Raw genomic sequence first — 16,944 nt, forward strand, 5'->3', positions numbered from 1 at the left:
TTCATACATTTGCCTTCTGACATCTGAAGTTACATGGAATACCCATATGCAGAAGTAGCTTCTGGTGCAAACTTTTTTTATTGTTGTTTGCAAACAAACTTTTTAGAATTGGAGACCAGCTTGTCTGTTTCCTGAAGGATAACACATAGCTGGGAAGTATAAAACAGTCACCCTTTAAGTTATATGAAGCTAAAGGCTTATCATTTCTACTACTACACTTTCTGGGGCTGTCTGTGGAAACTAGGCCAGACTGAAATGGTGGTATTTTGGTACTGTTAACATTCAAAAACAACAACAACAAAAAATTATTTCTAAAGCTAGAGCCAGACAAATAATTATCTTGGTTGTGTAGCAGAAAGCTTGGATGTCAAAAATAATTTCACATAAGTAAGAACCACAGGCAAATTTAGCTTGGAAGGGGCTTCATCAAAGTCCGATGAGGTTGCTCAGAGCCTTTCCAGTTCAGTTTGGCATTTCCAGTGCTGAAATTTCTGTTCTCTGTCATCCTTTTGATTTGCAACCCAAAGAACAGTCTGGCTCTGTCTTTCTTGCACCCTGTCTTTGGGGTAGTAGAAGACAGAAATGAGTTCAGTGCTGCCTTACCACAATATATAAGCCAACTGACCAGTGTTTTTTTGGAAGAAACCATTGAATAAATGAAGCCTTAGTAATTACCCTAAGAGTTATTGACTTCAATGGCTTTTTTTGCTTAGTTATGTATCAGATCTTCCTTCTACAAAGCTCTTTCTCCCCACCATGTTCCCCCTGTTAATGCAGCAATATATCTTGAGCTTCTCTTTCTAGGGAAGATGCATGTGTATCCGTAGCATTCCATCAAAATCTATCAGTGCTACATAAATAACACATATTCCTGGTCTTCCCTGCCTCTGTATCTTAATCTTGTAAAAATGTGTATTTTTTTTTGTTTGTTTGAATTAGTCATTTTCTTTGATGCCTTCATGCACAAAAGTCTTTCTGCTACAGTGAGAGACAAAAAATTCATGCCTACCACATTGTTCTAACTGAACAAATTATTTTTAAAAAGTCTGAAGATGGCTTGTTTAAGTTTCAGTAAAGCATAGGCTGTTCATATCTTGTGTAAACATATATGATCTCAAGATTTTTGTTTTTCAAGCATTTATAAATTCTTACTGTATTGAGAGCTTGTCCGACTACTGTTTTGGCAGGTCAACATGGGACCTCATCCATGGAAAATTATTCCATGACTACTTGACTATTGCACTATCGTTTTACAAAGACTTATAAAATGTCCTCTTTTTATTGAATATGGCCTAAAATGAATGGTTCCGTTCTTTTAAGTCTTTCATATTAGATCTAGAACTCTAAAATATGAGACTCTGGTATTCAAATAACTGATTTTAATTTTATTTATTTTTTTTTTTTTTACTCCTCCTTGGTTTTGTTTTCTTTCATTTTACTTTATATTCTTTCCCAGTTATAGTGAATTCAAGAGCAACAGTTGGCTAGAATGGAGAAAGGTAAAAACATGCCTTTTTTTTTTCTTTACAGTATTTTAATTGAGTCAGTATCTACTGACTCATGTTATCAGAGCAGAAGCTGTCAGGAAAAATTCAGGTTAGAAATAGGTCTTTTATATTTCCTTTCCCCTCTGCTCTCTTCTGGAGAAATCCAGTAAAGAGGTAGAAACTTCATGGGTTTTTCTTCTTACTGAGGCCTTGATATGCCCTAACTTTTTTTTTCCTCCTTGGATAATTAAATCATGCACAAGATCATTAGTCTTCCAAGATGTCTACTAATCAGCATTTATAGTTTCTCTTCAACTGTGACAGTTGGCTGGGGAATTGGAGAAGCAAGTAGTACTCTAAACTGCACCCCTTGTTGACATGACCTCAGGTAGCTAGGAGGAAGAGGAAAAAAAAGACCAGAGCAACCTCCACATTTGGAAGATGAGCAAGAAGACCCTACCTCATAATGCATGAAGGAACAGCAGTTGCCCTCTTTAGAGAAGGTAAAAGATATTTTTACCTAATGAAAATAAAATTGAAATGGACAATTACATTGTCTTATGCCTGGAAATCTGGTCTCTTCGCTTTGACAAGAAAGTCATTCAAGCTAGCTGCAACAAACCTTAAAATTGTAGGCAGCGTTTCATAGAAAAGATGAGTTGCGTTAATGGTTAATAAAGGAGAAAGTCTTCAGTCAGCTACTGTCATCTGTGATCTGTTTTATTTTTATGCTGTTATTAACATACTTTGTTCAAAAAGTTTTTATTTTTTCTATTATTGTTATTGTCTTAGCCTTAGTCTTGGCAGAAGCTTGGACTTTTATTATACAGATATTCCTAAAAATTACTGCAGTTTTTTGTTATACTTCTGAATCTTCTGTTTTTGTTTTTTTTTTTCTTGATATATTTTTCTTCCTCAGAGATGTATTGTTTGATAGAATTGTTCAAATATGTGTTTTGGTTCTAATGATAAATATTTAGTATTTTGTCACCCACGTTACTAACTAATTTAAAAAAATCAAAGAAAAAGTGGCTGAGCATTGCAGGAACATCTGCATTCAAAATCAATTACTTACTGTTTATCAGTTCACTTTTTAAATTTAAATATTCTCCTTAATGCTGACAGTTTGATTTGCAACTATATTAGCTTCTGACCGCATTTGCCTAGGAATTGTTTTGTATCACAGTAGTTTTGTTTTCTAGGCAGTAGAAATCATGGGTTTTGAATATGTAAGTGGCAAATATTAGTTCCCCTGCATTACACATACTCCATAGTTAACTGTAGCCATTATTTCTGAAGTTCACAACTTCTTCATCCCCTTCACCCCCAATCCGAATCATTTAAATCATTCTTACAAAGTCTGTGTTTTCTGGAAAACAGCGGTAGTGTTCCTAGCAGTATACTCTTTAATTTTGATCTAGTTGAGGGACTTCCTATGCCGAATTGTTTGCAGTCTATACAATTACTTTCCTTTGTGTTAATTCACAAGTTATACAAACAACTTCTGAGAAGCTTTCATACTTTATAATAACTCTTTCATGCTCCTTAGGGAAGACAGAATAGTACAGGTTCTATTGATTTGCTTAAACATACATATTTTTTTATTAATCTCTTCAACTATTTGAAAAAAACACAGATTCATGAAATATGTGGTTTGAGTTACTTGCTTAATGGTAACTAGGTAAATTTGTGGCAAATGGGCAAGTACTTTATTTGAAGCAACCTCCCTGCTGCTCCAAACCTTGCATCTTTAGGACAAGTAAGAGTTTTGTGTATATTTTCCAGGATATATTTATGTATGTTTTCTGGTATAAGTACTGACCTGGCTTTTGAAGAAAACTTTAGTGGACTAAGACTATACACTTTTAGTCATCTATACTTGCGTTTCTTTTCAGATAAACCACCAACTATGTATAAGAATTAGCTTTCATCTAGTAACTATTTAAAAATACCTGCTAATTAACATAATTTCTGAAGGGATAAAGTTGTAGGGAACCTTTTTTTTTTTTCCCTTATTTTTTTTGACTGTAAACATGTATTTACTGTTGGTAGGACCTTAGTACTGTTATGTGTAAATCAGCAGTTGTTTCTCATGCTATGTTAAGTAATTTGTGTTCAACTGAGGCAAGATTAATGACTGAATTTTTGGGACAGAGCTGCAGCTGGTAGTCAGAACAATTTTTACCTGACCATGTGAAGAGTAAATGCTTTCTAAGTGACAGAACTTCTAGTACGTTACAATCAAGTAAACGTATATCAAATTGATTTAGTTTGCCATCTCTTTCTGAAGCAATTTGGATTCCTCTAATGTTACAGTACTGCACATCTGTGCTGACATGGTGTGTAATGCCTGTCTGGTGGTGGTACAGCTTCTGATGCAAAAATGGGGCTATATAAGTAACTAAATAAATTCATTCAGTGTCTGAGATTATAGTTATGGTAAGCATATTTTGAAAAAAAAAAAAATCTTTCTTCACTGATACCATACATATCCCTGTATTCAACACTGCTTGGTCATTGAGAATTAATTAATAATTCCCACATTTCCCTATATTTGTGTTTTATTGAGAAGAAGAGATTTCTTCTAAATAGTTATCAATTAACTATGAAAATATTGTGTCTGTTTTTCTTGTTTCCTAACAGCACAACTTGGAGACTATAATGCTTCAGTGCATCATCCAGGATATCTGTCAAATTACAAGTTTATACCAGAACAGAACAAAGATTTTCTTATCAAAGTAGAATCGCTACATGAGCAACACAGGTAACATTAACTTTCAGTTGTCTCTCACCTCTTGAGATTTTAAACAAAAAAAAAGATGCCAAAAGGAAGACACAAGGTCATAGTTGTTCCAGTACAACAGATAGTTTTAGTTTCTAAAGGTTCTATTAAATGAAATATTTCGGTTTACCATGTAGGCGCTAGACTAATCACATTCAGAGTGTGATGCCAGTGTGTTAAAAAGTTTAAATACATTTCTAGCTATAACAACCAGTAGATCAGTTAGCGTTATACATTACTCATGAAAACCATCTAGAGCACTGTATTAGATGTTTGAGGAGGTTTTTTTGATCAAGGCCATATGACTGTTTTTTAAATGCTATAGACTTTTATTTTTGTCTCCTGGGTGCAATATAAAGGCTACAACAGATTATTCGAGTCAGTCTACTGCCAATTACTCTTTCTGACCCTGTTGATTTGTTTCTTGTAAGACAGCAGCTTTAAAATCAGTGAAGTTGATCAGGTATTCACAAGATGAATGCAAATATACCAGCCTAGGGAATTCTGTATGAGTACTTGAGCAAATGAAATCTGAATCTATATGGACTTGTTATCTTTGTCTGTATCTTTACTGCAGCAGAACTAGTTCCCCTCTCTCCTAGTTTATTTGATTTATAGCCTGAAATACCTCCATTTTCATTTTCCTCTAATATTCCTCCACTTTCTTTTGTCATCTTTCAGTACTCTCACCTCCGCTTCTTGTTTCTTTACTGCTAGTGGATATAGTGAGTAGTTCTGAACTTCATGTGTCCTGCCTGCCAGAACATGCATATTGCTTTGTCATTTATGTGGCGAAACAGAGAACTATTGAACCCTAACTGCAACCATTCCCTCTGTGTAGGTGCTAATCTGAACTGCTTTCCCAGCAGTTCATGTTCAGGAACACAACACTTGAGGCCTCTATTCCTCCCAAATTAATTTGCAGTTTCCAATAGGCTCAGGAGTTTTTAGAGGTGGCCTTGTAGACAAGCATGAATAAATCTGCTTGTCTTTAGGAAGCAATCATCTCACAGACCACTGAGAAGAGTCTTGAAGTGGTTGGGTTGGACTCATGTATTTAGTGCTGTCATAGCCAGAGGTATAAAACTGGTTACGTCCTGCAGAGAACAGGCTAGAAGTTACTGTTTTTCCAGAAAAAGGTGTGGTGGGGTCGCATATTCTGGAAGCATTTTTTGCATGTTAGTTTGTCATTCACAGTGAATACACGGTATTGACTAGACCAAAACCATTAGCATAGTTGACAAGAATGGTTCTGGTGTTCACCAGGCCTACTGTGAAGGAAAGACAGAAAAGGATAAATTATCATCTTACAATCTGAGAACAATATTGTTTTGGAATGAGATTTCTGCTGATCTAGATTAAATAATATTTGCTGTAAACCATATGGGATATCTGTAAATTATTATCCCTTTTAAATTGACATTCTTAGATTGAGATTGCAAAGCCAGCCCTATAAACATCTCTTCTTTTTCATTCTTTAGGGTCTGTCCTTTGGGAAGCTTTCACAAAGGAAAATTAAAAGGGTGGAATTGCTGAAACACAATACAGGCTTAAGAAGCCATGTTATGTCTTGTATGTTTTAGTTCAATGCAAGGTTTTTATAGCCAGTTTGTATGTTGTTTTGCAAAATCTGAGAAAGTAGTGCTATGAACACGTTCATATCAGGCACTATTTAGTGGACAGTACATAGCTGTTGAGAAAGCAACTGTTGCAATATTGAACTGGTATAGCTTTAGAAATTTTCTTTTTGTGTTCATCCCTAAATCCATTTCTGTGTGTAGTTTGTTCTAACAAGGTTCTTACCTTTTGGCTAAATACATAAATATCTACATCCTAAAACCTCAGGCTATTATCCAAATTTGTAATGTTTTCTTAGTGCTTGCTAGATCTAGCCATCAGTTTGAGGAGAAGGATGCATTTGAAACTTCAGATAATGCTTATATTTCAGATGATGTTTGTTAGGACTTGGGTATCAAGTGCTATAAAAGTTGGAAGGAGAAACCAAGACTGGTTACCTCTTGACTGTCTGTCTTTCTGAGTAACTACCACCTACTTAGGGATCTAAAGGTTTCATTTCATCTCTAGTTGATTAGAGAGATGCAACAACAAGAAGAAAAAAACCCCTAAGTCTGTGCTGAGATATTTTTCTTGTTGGCCCTTCAAGACACAAGGCTTGATTGGTCAGGTGTAGGTGGTGTAGGCAAATTGAGAATTAAAATTTGCAGGCATTAGTAAAATAGTAATTTTGTATTTTTTTTCTCTGTACCTTTCTGATACAGTGGAAGAGATAAGGTCTGCTAATATTTTTCAAAATCAAGGTGACAAGTAATCACTGTAGATGTGGATCTGAATAAACAGTTTATCTCTGGATTGTGACAAACAGCTCTTTTTTTATCTTTGCTCTTTTTTCCAATATTGTGACATTGACAAGCCACACTGCTGGTAGTGGCTTTCCAGTTCAAGGTAACTTTCAGTTTCATGAAGCGTGATGTAATATCTCCTAGAGGGGCTGTTTCAGGGTATAGTATTTTGGTGACTTGGAATTGGAAAGGATGGATATTAATTAGAAGTAATAGACGTCCACTTTTTGAGGTAAAGACCCTTTTAAAAAAGAGAATTATTGCCTTATGTTGAATGCCTTTGTATCTGGAGTTTTCAACATAATACAATGTTATGTCAGCTTTTTACAGGTTGTATTTAAATTGCACTTGTTTAGTGTAATTTTATGTGTGTCATTTTGGAAGCTCACCTAGCAAAGAGCTGTTTTTACCTGCCCTGCCCTTGGCTGCAGATGTGAAAGGATGATATTGGATGTCTTTTCTACTTAAACGTGTTTAGATATTGCATACAACCCTCAGCTTCTGTTCTTACAGTGACTCTAACTTGCTGTAGTGCCTGAGCCACTGATCTGTGCTGTGAGACCAGGATCGCTGTGGGCACAGCACAGTGTCAGTAGGCTTTGACAGATCCCAGGTTAGACCTACCACTTGTTTGATCGGTCTTGACTGGTCTTGGCCTTCCAGCTTATTGAAAGGGACTGCTTTTGTTATCAAGCCTAAAGGAATCTTGTTTAGGCCACTTTGCATTCCTCTCAGATGAATAAATGCTAGGCTGCATGGGAGAACAATCTAGGTAGGGTTTACTTTTGGATTATTTGGTTTTTAAAACTCCTGATAGATTCTCTGTAGCCCTTTCATGAAAATATATAATCTGTTTATTTGAGGTGTGGGGATTTTTGAGTTTTTGTCTCTGGAAGGAAAAGTCTTGAAAGTGAGGCTTTCTAGAAGACAAGAAAATAAATTCCTTGTAGGTCTTGCAGCACATTTCACATCTAGCAGTGGGAGAAAAAATTATTTTAGGACGTACAGATTGTAGATAAAATCAGATGACTTTTCCTCAGTGAGTGTCGTAACTTTAACTTCTTTAATATTCTTTTTCCTCATTTTTAGCACGTTCCCAATCCTAATATTTCCTCTAAATTACTTCCTTCTGAGAGACTGAGCAATATAGAATATTTACACATAAAAAAAGCTTTTACAGCGTAAAATAAAACAGATAAGAATGATTTTTCTGGAAAGAACTGTTCTAGAATGGCTAAAGTAATAACATCTTGTATAATCTGCTTGATATTTTTTTGAGAGAAGTTTAGGAGGGCTTTAACCAGTGAAGAATCTGCAGCACTAGATGATGTGGTTTATTTGTCAGACACAAGGCAGTTGGATTCTTTTTTCTATATTTGGAATAAATCTGTCATCATGTCTTTTATCTTTGACTATGGTCCATTTCTTTTTTTCCCCCCTCTTTTAGTGGCCTCAAGCAATCTGAAGCAGAGTCCTGCTATATAAATATAGCACGAACACTTGAATTCTATGGAGTGGAATTGCACAGTGGTAGAGTATGTTTACATTGTGATTTTTCACTTGGGGAAAAAGATGCCTATTTAATATAAATTAAATAGCAGCAAAACCAGTAGCATTTAAGTATTGACTTTGTTGTGTTATTTTTAATTCAAGATTTGAGTAATTTTTCAATAAATTCTGTGTAACATAGATGCTGGAATTTCAAACAAACCTAAACTCTTTGAAACAGTAGCAATGTATTTTTAAGATAAATTATTTAAATACTGCAATACATTTTACTTAATAATCTTACTAAAGTGTTTGAATGTGTTAGCGTGAAAGAAAATGAATGCTTTGTGTAGTGGTATGATGTAGTTGGCAGGTGCTTTAAGAGTTTACTTTCTCTAAATTTTCCAATGCAGTGTTAAGAGTATAGAGATTTTATTATTATTATTCCTGTATTCCCTAACTCCAGGTTAGATCTAAGCAGTATTTAACAGTGTGGAAGATGACCACTAAAAATGCATTTCAGATCTTTCAGATACAGGGTGCTCATTGATAAAAAACGTGTCTTAGTACTTCACTAGCTACTGGGATTTAGTTGCTTGATAACATGAGCTATTTGAGACGAATGCCTGAAATACGTTTTTTTTCTTTTTAGTTGCGTCCTAGTGTGCAAGCTATCATTTGTGCTTTTACGTAATAGCAAGATATTTTGATATAAAGCTTGTAGCATAAAAATTCAATGAAGTGACTAAATGAAAGTGACTACTGTTTTTCCTAATATTTTTCTAAGATTTGTTAATAATCCTGACACTCAGAATTTTAGTGAAAAATGATCCATTTCTGTAATGATGAAAGGGATAGAAAAGGTCATTTTCTTCAGCATGAGATTTTTTCTGGTTTTTCTTTATGCTACCACAAATAGCATTGCATAAGATTTCTACAGTTTCCTAAAGTACTCCTGTATAAAACCACTGGAATTACATTTATATTCATGAAACATAATACTCAAACAGTAGAGACCTTTTTTAAGGATGGGGAAAAGTATAACGGAAAGGAGGAAATAACTAAAGTGATCAAAATGTGGACTGTCAGTGCTCATACCATCTGAGTATCAGGAGAGGCAACTGTTATGTGACAACTGTTAAAGGTGATCATATATCCTGGTTCACATGCATTGGTTGAGGGTAAGTAATCTAGCATACATGAACAAATTTCATGTATTCTTGTGTCTTCTAACAATGTAAAAGCCTTCTCAATTTATAAGGTGATTACCTTTAAATAGTAAACAGACATCTTAACAAACCTGGACCAAGTCAGATTTAATATCTGGTCATCTATCACTTTTCTGTTGTATTGAAGAACCCTTTACCATCACACTGGAGATTTCACTATATGCACTTAACTTGATTACTCTATGCCTTTTAACTTCTGTTGTAGCCTAGTATTTTGGTAAGCCAACTTAAGTCCCAAGACTTTCACTATGCAACTATTCTCTTAATATTCATGAATCATAGAATGTCCTGAGTTGGAAGGGACCCACAAGGATCACAGTATGTTCTGAATTGGAAGGGACCTCAAAAGATCATCTAGTCCAACTCCTGTCCCTGCATAGAGCAACCCCAAAATTCACACCATGTGTCTGAGGGTGTTGTCCAATCTCTTCTTGAATGTTGTCAGACTTGAGCATGTGACTGCCTCCCTGGGGAACCTGTTTTCCAGTGTTCTACCACCCTCCGGGTGAAGAACCTTTTCCTAATGTCCAACCTAAACCTCTCCTGGCACATCTTCCTGCCATTCCCTTGGGTTCTGTCATTGGTCACCAGAGAGAAGAGATCAGCTCCTCCGCCTCCTCCCTGTCTTGTGAGGAAGCTGTAGGCTACCATGAGGTCTCCACTCAGTATCCTCCAACCTGAACAAATTGAGTGACTTTAGCCACTGTTCATATGGCTTCCCCTCTAAACTCTTCACCAACTTCATAGCCCTCTTCTGGACATTCTCCAGTAGCTTAATATCTTTTCTATACCATGGCACCCAGAACTGCACACAGTGCCCCAGGTGAGGCCGCACCAGTGCAGAGCAGAGTGGGACAATCACCTCCCTCACTCAGCTGGCAATGCGGTGCTTGGTGCACCTCAGGACACGGGTGGCCCTCTTGGCTGCCAGGGACACTGTTGGCTCATGTTCAACTTGCCGTCTACCAGAACCCCTAGATCCCTCTCCACAGAGCTGCTTTACAGCATCTTGTCCCCCAGTCTGTATGTACAGCCAGGATTGCCGTGTCCCAGGTGCAAAATCCAGCACTAGCCCTTGTTGAACTTCATGTGGTTGGTGATTGCCCAGTTCTTCAATTTGTCCAGATCCCTCTGCAGGGCCTCTCTGCCCTCGAGACTGTCGACAGCTCCTCCCAATTTTGTGTCATCGGCAAACTTACTAAGTAATCCCTCAAGTCCTGAGTCTAAGTCATTTATAAAGATATTAAAGAGTACTGGGCCTAAGATGGATCCTTGCAGAACCCCCGCTAATAACTGGTCACCAGCCTAACATTAACTCCCTTTACTAGAACCTTTTGAGCCTGGCCCATCAGCCAATTGCTTACCCACTGCACTGTGTGTTGATCCAGCTGTGTGCTGGACATCTTGTCCAGGAGGATACTGTTGATAAGGTGCTGCTTCTGGAAGTTCTTCAATTTCCCACATCATTCCTAGGATGTAGCAAGCCTAGTTGTAGGCCACCGACCTACTTGCAGGATGTCAGTAGCGGTCATACCAGTTACAGGTAGTGAGGGTAGTTTAAAGTGGGTTCAGACATTTTCAACTAAACGAAATTTCATTGCAGTGTACTGACTAGCTCTGAGTAAAACACCTTCTGGACATGACTGCTTAAACATTGTACTTTTTTTTCCCCATACATTGTTTCATATTCAGTGACCTGGGACTCATGGGTTGTCAGAATATTAGTCATGAGCCCCTACTCTGCCTGACACCAAACTGTGTGATCTGAATCGAATGGAGCATAGATCAGAATCAAAGCCTTTTCTATTCCAGGCTGCTAACATGCAGACCATGTTGCTACAGTTTCAATCCAAATTAATATTTTTATCACAATTCATTTTTTTGAAGGATTAAAATGTTTGAAGTGGTCTCTGTTTTCTCTAGGACTTGAAGTGAACATCTAGGCATCTAGAAGCTACTAGGAAGGAAGCAGAAAGCAGAATATAAAATGTCATGCCACCTTTTAAATCTGTGTTTTGATATAATGTGGATGTCGAGTTTTGTTCTTCTTTATCTCAAAGTGGATAAGAAAAGTACAGAGAAGGATAACTATCATTAATGTTTTAGGGAAAAGCCTTCTGTAGCAGGTGAGCAGCATGGAGAACATGAATAATGAATGGGGCTTTTTTTTTGGTTTGGTATCATAAGATCTAAGGAGCTTCAGTCTTCCTAGAAAAAGATACGTTTAAGCAAAAGGAACTTTTTCTATATGGATGCAACTGAACTGTGGGGGTTTCTGCTATTTTAATGGATACCTGAGGTGAAACAGATATCAAGAACTATTAGGTAGTTCAGTGGAAGAGTGATTCACTAGATTCCATTAAACATACCAAAAGCTTCTGATCCTGGATATCCTCTAGCTTTAAACTACCAGAAGCTGAGAAGAAGGTTTATTAGTAGATGTGTGAGGGGGTTTTTGTTTGTTTTGGTTTTTTTTTTTCAAGTCTCTGAAGCTTTGTACTTCTAAAACATTGATTACAAGTTGTTGTTTGGACTGAATGCCATGAGGCAAACCTTTCAACCAACATATTATCATTGATTATGTCCCTGAAGGTCTGTGACAGCAGTGAATTATATCAAAGTGGACATTCTCGACATAGTCTTCTATTTGTGAGTGTTTTGCCTGTGCTGCAGTAGTCCTGCAGAAGATTACTCCTCAACATTTGGTCTTATCTGGTAGCCCATGTTGGCTGTAAATGACACTTTTCTGAAGTTTGAAACAGTTCATTTCTGATTTTTTTTTTTTAGTGAAAGTTAGATACCTCCCACCAATATGCTGCTTCTTAAGAGGTGACCACATTACTCCCCAACTTTGGCAGGGATATTTGCCATGTCTGCTGATATCCTCCCCCCTGCTTTGTACTGCTCTTAAATCACTCCTTCAGTTTTGTCAGATTCCAGTGGTTTGAGCAGATTTAGCAGTGACCAGTTAAACTATGGCTTTTTGAAAGGGTTTATCTCTGTGGGTCCTTAGGATTCATCTCTTTGCTGCTAAAATTGTCTTAGTCCTCTTAGATTGTGTATAGCAGAGGAACCAGGTATCACCTTGGTTTTAAACTAATGGCCAAAAGAAGCTGGTGCTTCTGCACTGGTGGTTGAGTAGGATACGTTTATACAAATTAGTACCTGGTTGCCTTAATTTTAATGTTTTATGGTACAAAGTTGGATAGCGAGCTTTCTTTTTAGTAACTTACTAAACATGAAACTTCCATTAGTGAATTAATCTGAGCTCAGTTTTCATCACTACTTTCTCTGAGGACAGATCTGAACTGCTAAAATTGTAATATTCAAAAATGAAATACTGTTAAGACAGGCAGGAGAGTGAATTCAAGACCTTAAAACTGTACTGAGATTTCTTGAAGTCCTAATCTCTTTTTGATTCTGGACCACTGTCTCATCTGCTCAATAATTAGTCTGATATTAACTCATATTTCATTTTTACTCAGAGAGATGAAGGAAGGAAATTTGTGGAATTAATATTATTTTCATATCTGCATAAGTCCAGATGGTAATTGTACATGAAATCAAATATGAATCAGTATTTAACTAGCTAGATGCCTGGCTTGATATTTTTTATCTTTATAATTTTTAAATGATTTTTATAAAGAAACAGGTAAAAAGAAAAATATATGAATGTATTTTCTTAGTTGTGCAATTTAATAACATAGGTGTTTTGAAAAGGAGATAACTGCAGTTCTACATCACCTTTCTTTCGGGAGACCTTGTTTCTTTATGCTGGTCCGAAATCTTGCGTTTGGATTTCTTAAGTTTAACACAAGAGAATTCATTGCAACATGGGAAATCAGTGTTTTGGACTGAGGCAGAGGGGGGTGGGGAATGAACTTGGTTCTGACAAAGCTCCTGGAGAAAATAGAGTAGTTTAGCCTAATTAATCCCTATCAAGTGTTTAGCTAATCCTTTATTTCTTCTAAATCATGTAGGTTTTCCTTTTTTTCTCCTAAAGCTGTTTTTTTTTTTCCTTCACAGGTGTGGGGTTTGTTTTGTTTTGTTTGGGGTTTTTGTTTGTTTTTTGTTTGGGATTTTTTTGTTTGTTTGTTTGGGTTTTTTTGTGTGTGTTTGGTTCGTTTGGGGGCGGTGTTTTGTTTGTTGTTCTGTTTGTTTTGGGGGGTTATTTGTGTTTTATTGTTTTTGGTGGTTTTTTTGTTGTTGTTTAAAGCAGAAACCTGGAATAAATTACAAGTGTGGAGTAGTACAGGTTTCTGCACTGCTTTAGGTTGGCTGTATCATTGGCAGGGGCAGCTAAATTCCATGTGATTCATCTCCAGAAATACCTTCATTTTCTCCCCAAGTATTAAAATAATAGGGTGTTGATTCTGGGTTCCTGTATTATGCTGGCATAAACTGACAGTTTAGGAGCTGCTTCTGATGGAGATTCAGCAAGCTCCTCTAGCAGCAGTTCTTGGCGAAGTGGAGCAGCAGATTGCTGAGGGTTACTAATTATTTCAGCTGATTCTGAGCTACCTTGAGTGTATTCAGACTGTTACCCACCTAAAGATTTTCTTTTATTATACTCTCAGAGATCTGACTATTGCTCTCATCTTGTCAATATTCACTCTTATGGCACTACGTATTATGTAGTTTATGCTCATACTCTATGAACTGCTGTGGTATTTCACTGGAGGTTTGTTTATAAATCACATTGCAAATTAGGTTCAGCTTCATTCATTCATATGCCTTTCTTATAACTATTTATAAAGGATTTATTGTAGACTTTCTGCAGTATTGTTAGAGCTCATGCTACCTGTTCTATTCTTCTGTACCTTACTAACATAAAGAAATTGGGATTGGGTGTACAAGAAACCTGTATATTAACTGAGCACAGACTACCATCTAGAGGAGCAGCTAAGCTACTGGAGGCCTTAAGAGAATCCATTATCTTCGGCTGTGCATTACAAAATAGTCTGAAACTACTTTTGAGTCAAAGCTGATGTTTTAACCAATGGCTTCTATACTTACATGTAGATGTATGAACGTTGTCAGCTCTGTTTAGAAATCTATGTAATAACATCTTAGTATGTGTCAATCATAGAGAAACAGGAAGCAAAGGTTTGTAACTTTTGTAATATCAGTTTGGATTTAGTCTCAAATGGACCATTCGGTGTCCTCACTCTGAACTTTTTTTTTCTTCTTTTAACTCGAGTGTTTGCTTATATCAAAGCATGTGTTACCTCTTGAGTATCTCAATAACTATAAAGGATTGTAAATTGATGGATTTGTTTTTCCAGTTGAGTGTGTTAAGCTAATGTCTAGTTTTTGGTTTAGTTAACAATGGATTCAGTTCGGTGTATCCCATATTCGTGTACATGTGTATATTCCTCTAGCATACTGTCATATGCAGAATAGTGGTCACCTCCTGGCCAGTATTTGTTGGTAAGACCTTTTTGGGACATGCTTTAACTTCTTTCCCATGGTTAAATTAATACGGCTGGACTTGAAAATTTAGTCTGATACTGACCTAAAGAGTATCTAGTGTAGTAAGATAAACATTACAAAGTGTGTTAATGTGTGAAATGTCATAATACCTAGTAGGCAACATCAAAGGAAAGACGTGCATGGGAAAATAAATCCAAATATGTGATTGAGTTTTTGCATCAGGAGTAGAAATTTAAGTATTTAAAACTTGAAAATTAATTTATAAGTAGATAAATAGGAATGACACAAACTGTGTCTGCGTTCTTAACAGTATTTTTCTTTTGCAGGATCTCCATAATCTAGATCTCATGATTGGGATTGCATCCAGTGGAATTGCTGTATATAGAAAACTCATCTGCACAAGCTTCTATCCCTGGTAAATTCCTTTACTAATAAAGAAGTATGTCTGGGCTTTAAAATCTTATTTCTGTTTGCTTTAACATTTATTCCAAAGAAGCCTACAGTACAAAAATTTGTTCTTTATGGGGTATCATGGCATTTCTTTGTATTGAGATAAAAATGAAACCTGTTGCCTGAGCTTTTAATTCTCTAAGACTTTTGAACTCCTTGCACTGTGTGAAGTCTTGATCAAGTTAATTTACACAGAAGTGTGAGTACATGATTAGGAGGACCATGTAGTCTTAGAGGTTTGCAGCTGTTATACCCAATTCTATGTTTTTTATAAAAAGATTATTACTAGCAAAGCTCAACAGCTAATGGTCTGATCATTTTATCCTATCATTCAGCAAAAAGATACTTGGTTCTCAGAAAAGAAATGTAAAATGAGTTATTTGGAATTTCAGATTTACAGGAACTAGGATAATATGATTTAGACAAATTTTTAAATGTCATCAAACAAGGCTATATAACGTTAGCAAATTCTGGAGTCTCTGGGGGACAGACCTTTGCATTATTCTGTGATACTAAAAACATTAGAATGCATGATAGCACTGTAGAAAATAATGTCTATGAAGAAGCAACATGCACAAGGACTGTAATGTGAATGACATTAGAAATTAGTTAAGCTATAAGTATTTATAGTACTTATGGGCTTTATTAGTTATACTATACTAAAAATGATAACATAAATTAGAAATTACATGGAGGCTGGGCATTTCCATAAGGTTTTCTGATTGGACCAGGAATAATTTTTTCAGTGTTTCTTTTTTAAAATAAGTATGGGTTTGTTTTGTATACTTGATAAAATATAGATTTATCATGTTATGCATGATTTCCTTGTATAATTTGTAACAGTGTTTCTGGAGAACATTTTCAGTAAGGTGGTGTAGTGTTCTTAATCATGACAGAAAAGTGCATTCTAATGGTTTGTGCTCCTTAATTATACAAAAAGGTCCTTCTAAGCAATATTTCTTAAATACTTCAGTCATTTCATCCTTTTATACTGAACCCAACGTAACAGGTATATCCTGTGAGAAAGCAAAAACATGGGTTTCAATCTAAATTTTAGTGGAAAATGTATTGCAGAGTCTCTGGATTTTTCTTTTTTTCTTTGCAGTGAGTGATGTTTCAACTCACTTGGATGTACTATAACCATCTTAAATGTATGTCAATTATGCTGTCATCCAGCTCAGTGATATCTTGTATTTTTCCATTTTTCTGGTGCACAATAAAACATATAAAACTTCTGTCTTTCATCTTTGTGCCCTGAGCTCTGCCCTTTCAGATGTTAATCAGCTTCTTTAAACAGCTCAAGGTTTTAAAAAGTGCCAGCTGGAGGCACATTTTCTGTCTTCTGCAAGTCTTGTTCTGTCAACTTAGTGACCTAAGGTATGAATGGATAATAGGTATTCCTGAAAGCCACAGCGTTGGCATTTTAAAATGCAGCACTATATGATTTGTTAGGGAAGGGAAAGAGAGCTTTATAGCACACAAGACAGGAGGAATTCACAGCTTCCTCTGCTATTCTACTTCTGGAGACCACAGAAGAATGAAGCACAGATGCTATTATAAAACCAGTACAGAGAGATAAAGCACAGATGCTATAATAAAACATCATTCACAAAAAGAAATTGAGGGGAAAAAACCCACAGATTTTTCAGTTCTAACAATTACCACTCTAAAATGTGATGTTTAGGCAGCAATATTTTGAGCTGACAGCTAATGCA

The 16,944-nt window shown here is 36.1% G+C and overlaps 1 protein-coding gene across 2 annotated transcripts in view; it reads left to right on the forward strand.

Annotated features, from left to right (window-relative positions):
* Positions 1 to 16,944, forward strand: part of PTPN3 (protein tyrosine phosphatase non-receptor type 3) — a gene marked incomplete at both ends in the record, with an annotated part of 168,030 nt that overhangs the window by 92,352 nt on the left and 58,734 nt on the right. For both annotated transcript variants that reach the window (XM_080339540.1, XM_080339541.1), the window contains 3 exons: positions 4,131 to 4,251; positions 8,077 to 8,164; positions 15,106 to 15,194. In XM_080339540.1, coding sequence (XP_080195666.1) covers positions 4,131 to 4,251; positions 8,077 to 8,164; positions 15,106 to 15,194 — 298 coding nt within the window. The remainder of the gene's footprint in view (positions 1 to 4,130; positions 4,252 to 8,076; positions 8,165 to 15,105; positions 15,195 to 16,944) is intronic.

The sequence above is a fragment of the Nesoenas mayeri genome (genome assembly GCF_963082525.1).
Source record: "Nesoenas mayeri genome assembly, chromosome: 2".
Taxonomy (NCBI): Eukaryota; Metazoa; Chordata; class Aves; order Columbiformes; family Columbidae; genus Nesoenas; species Nesoenas mayeri.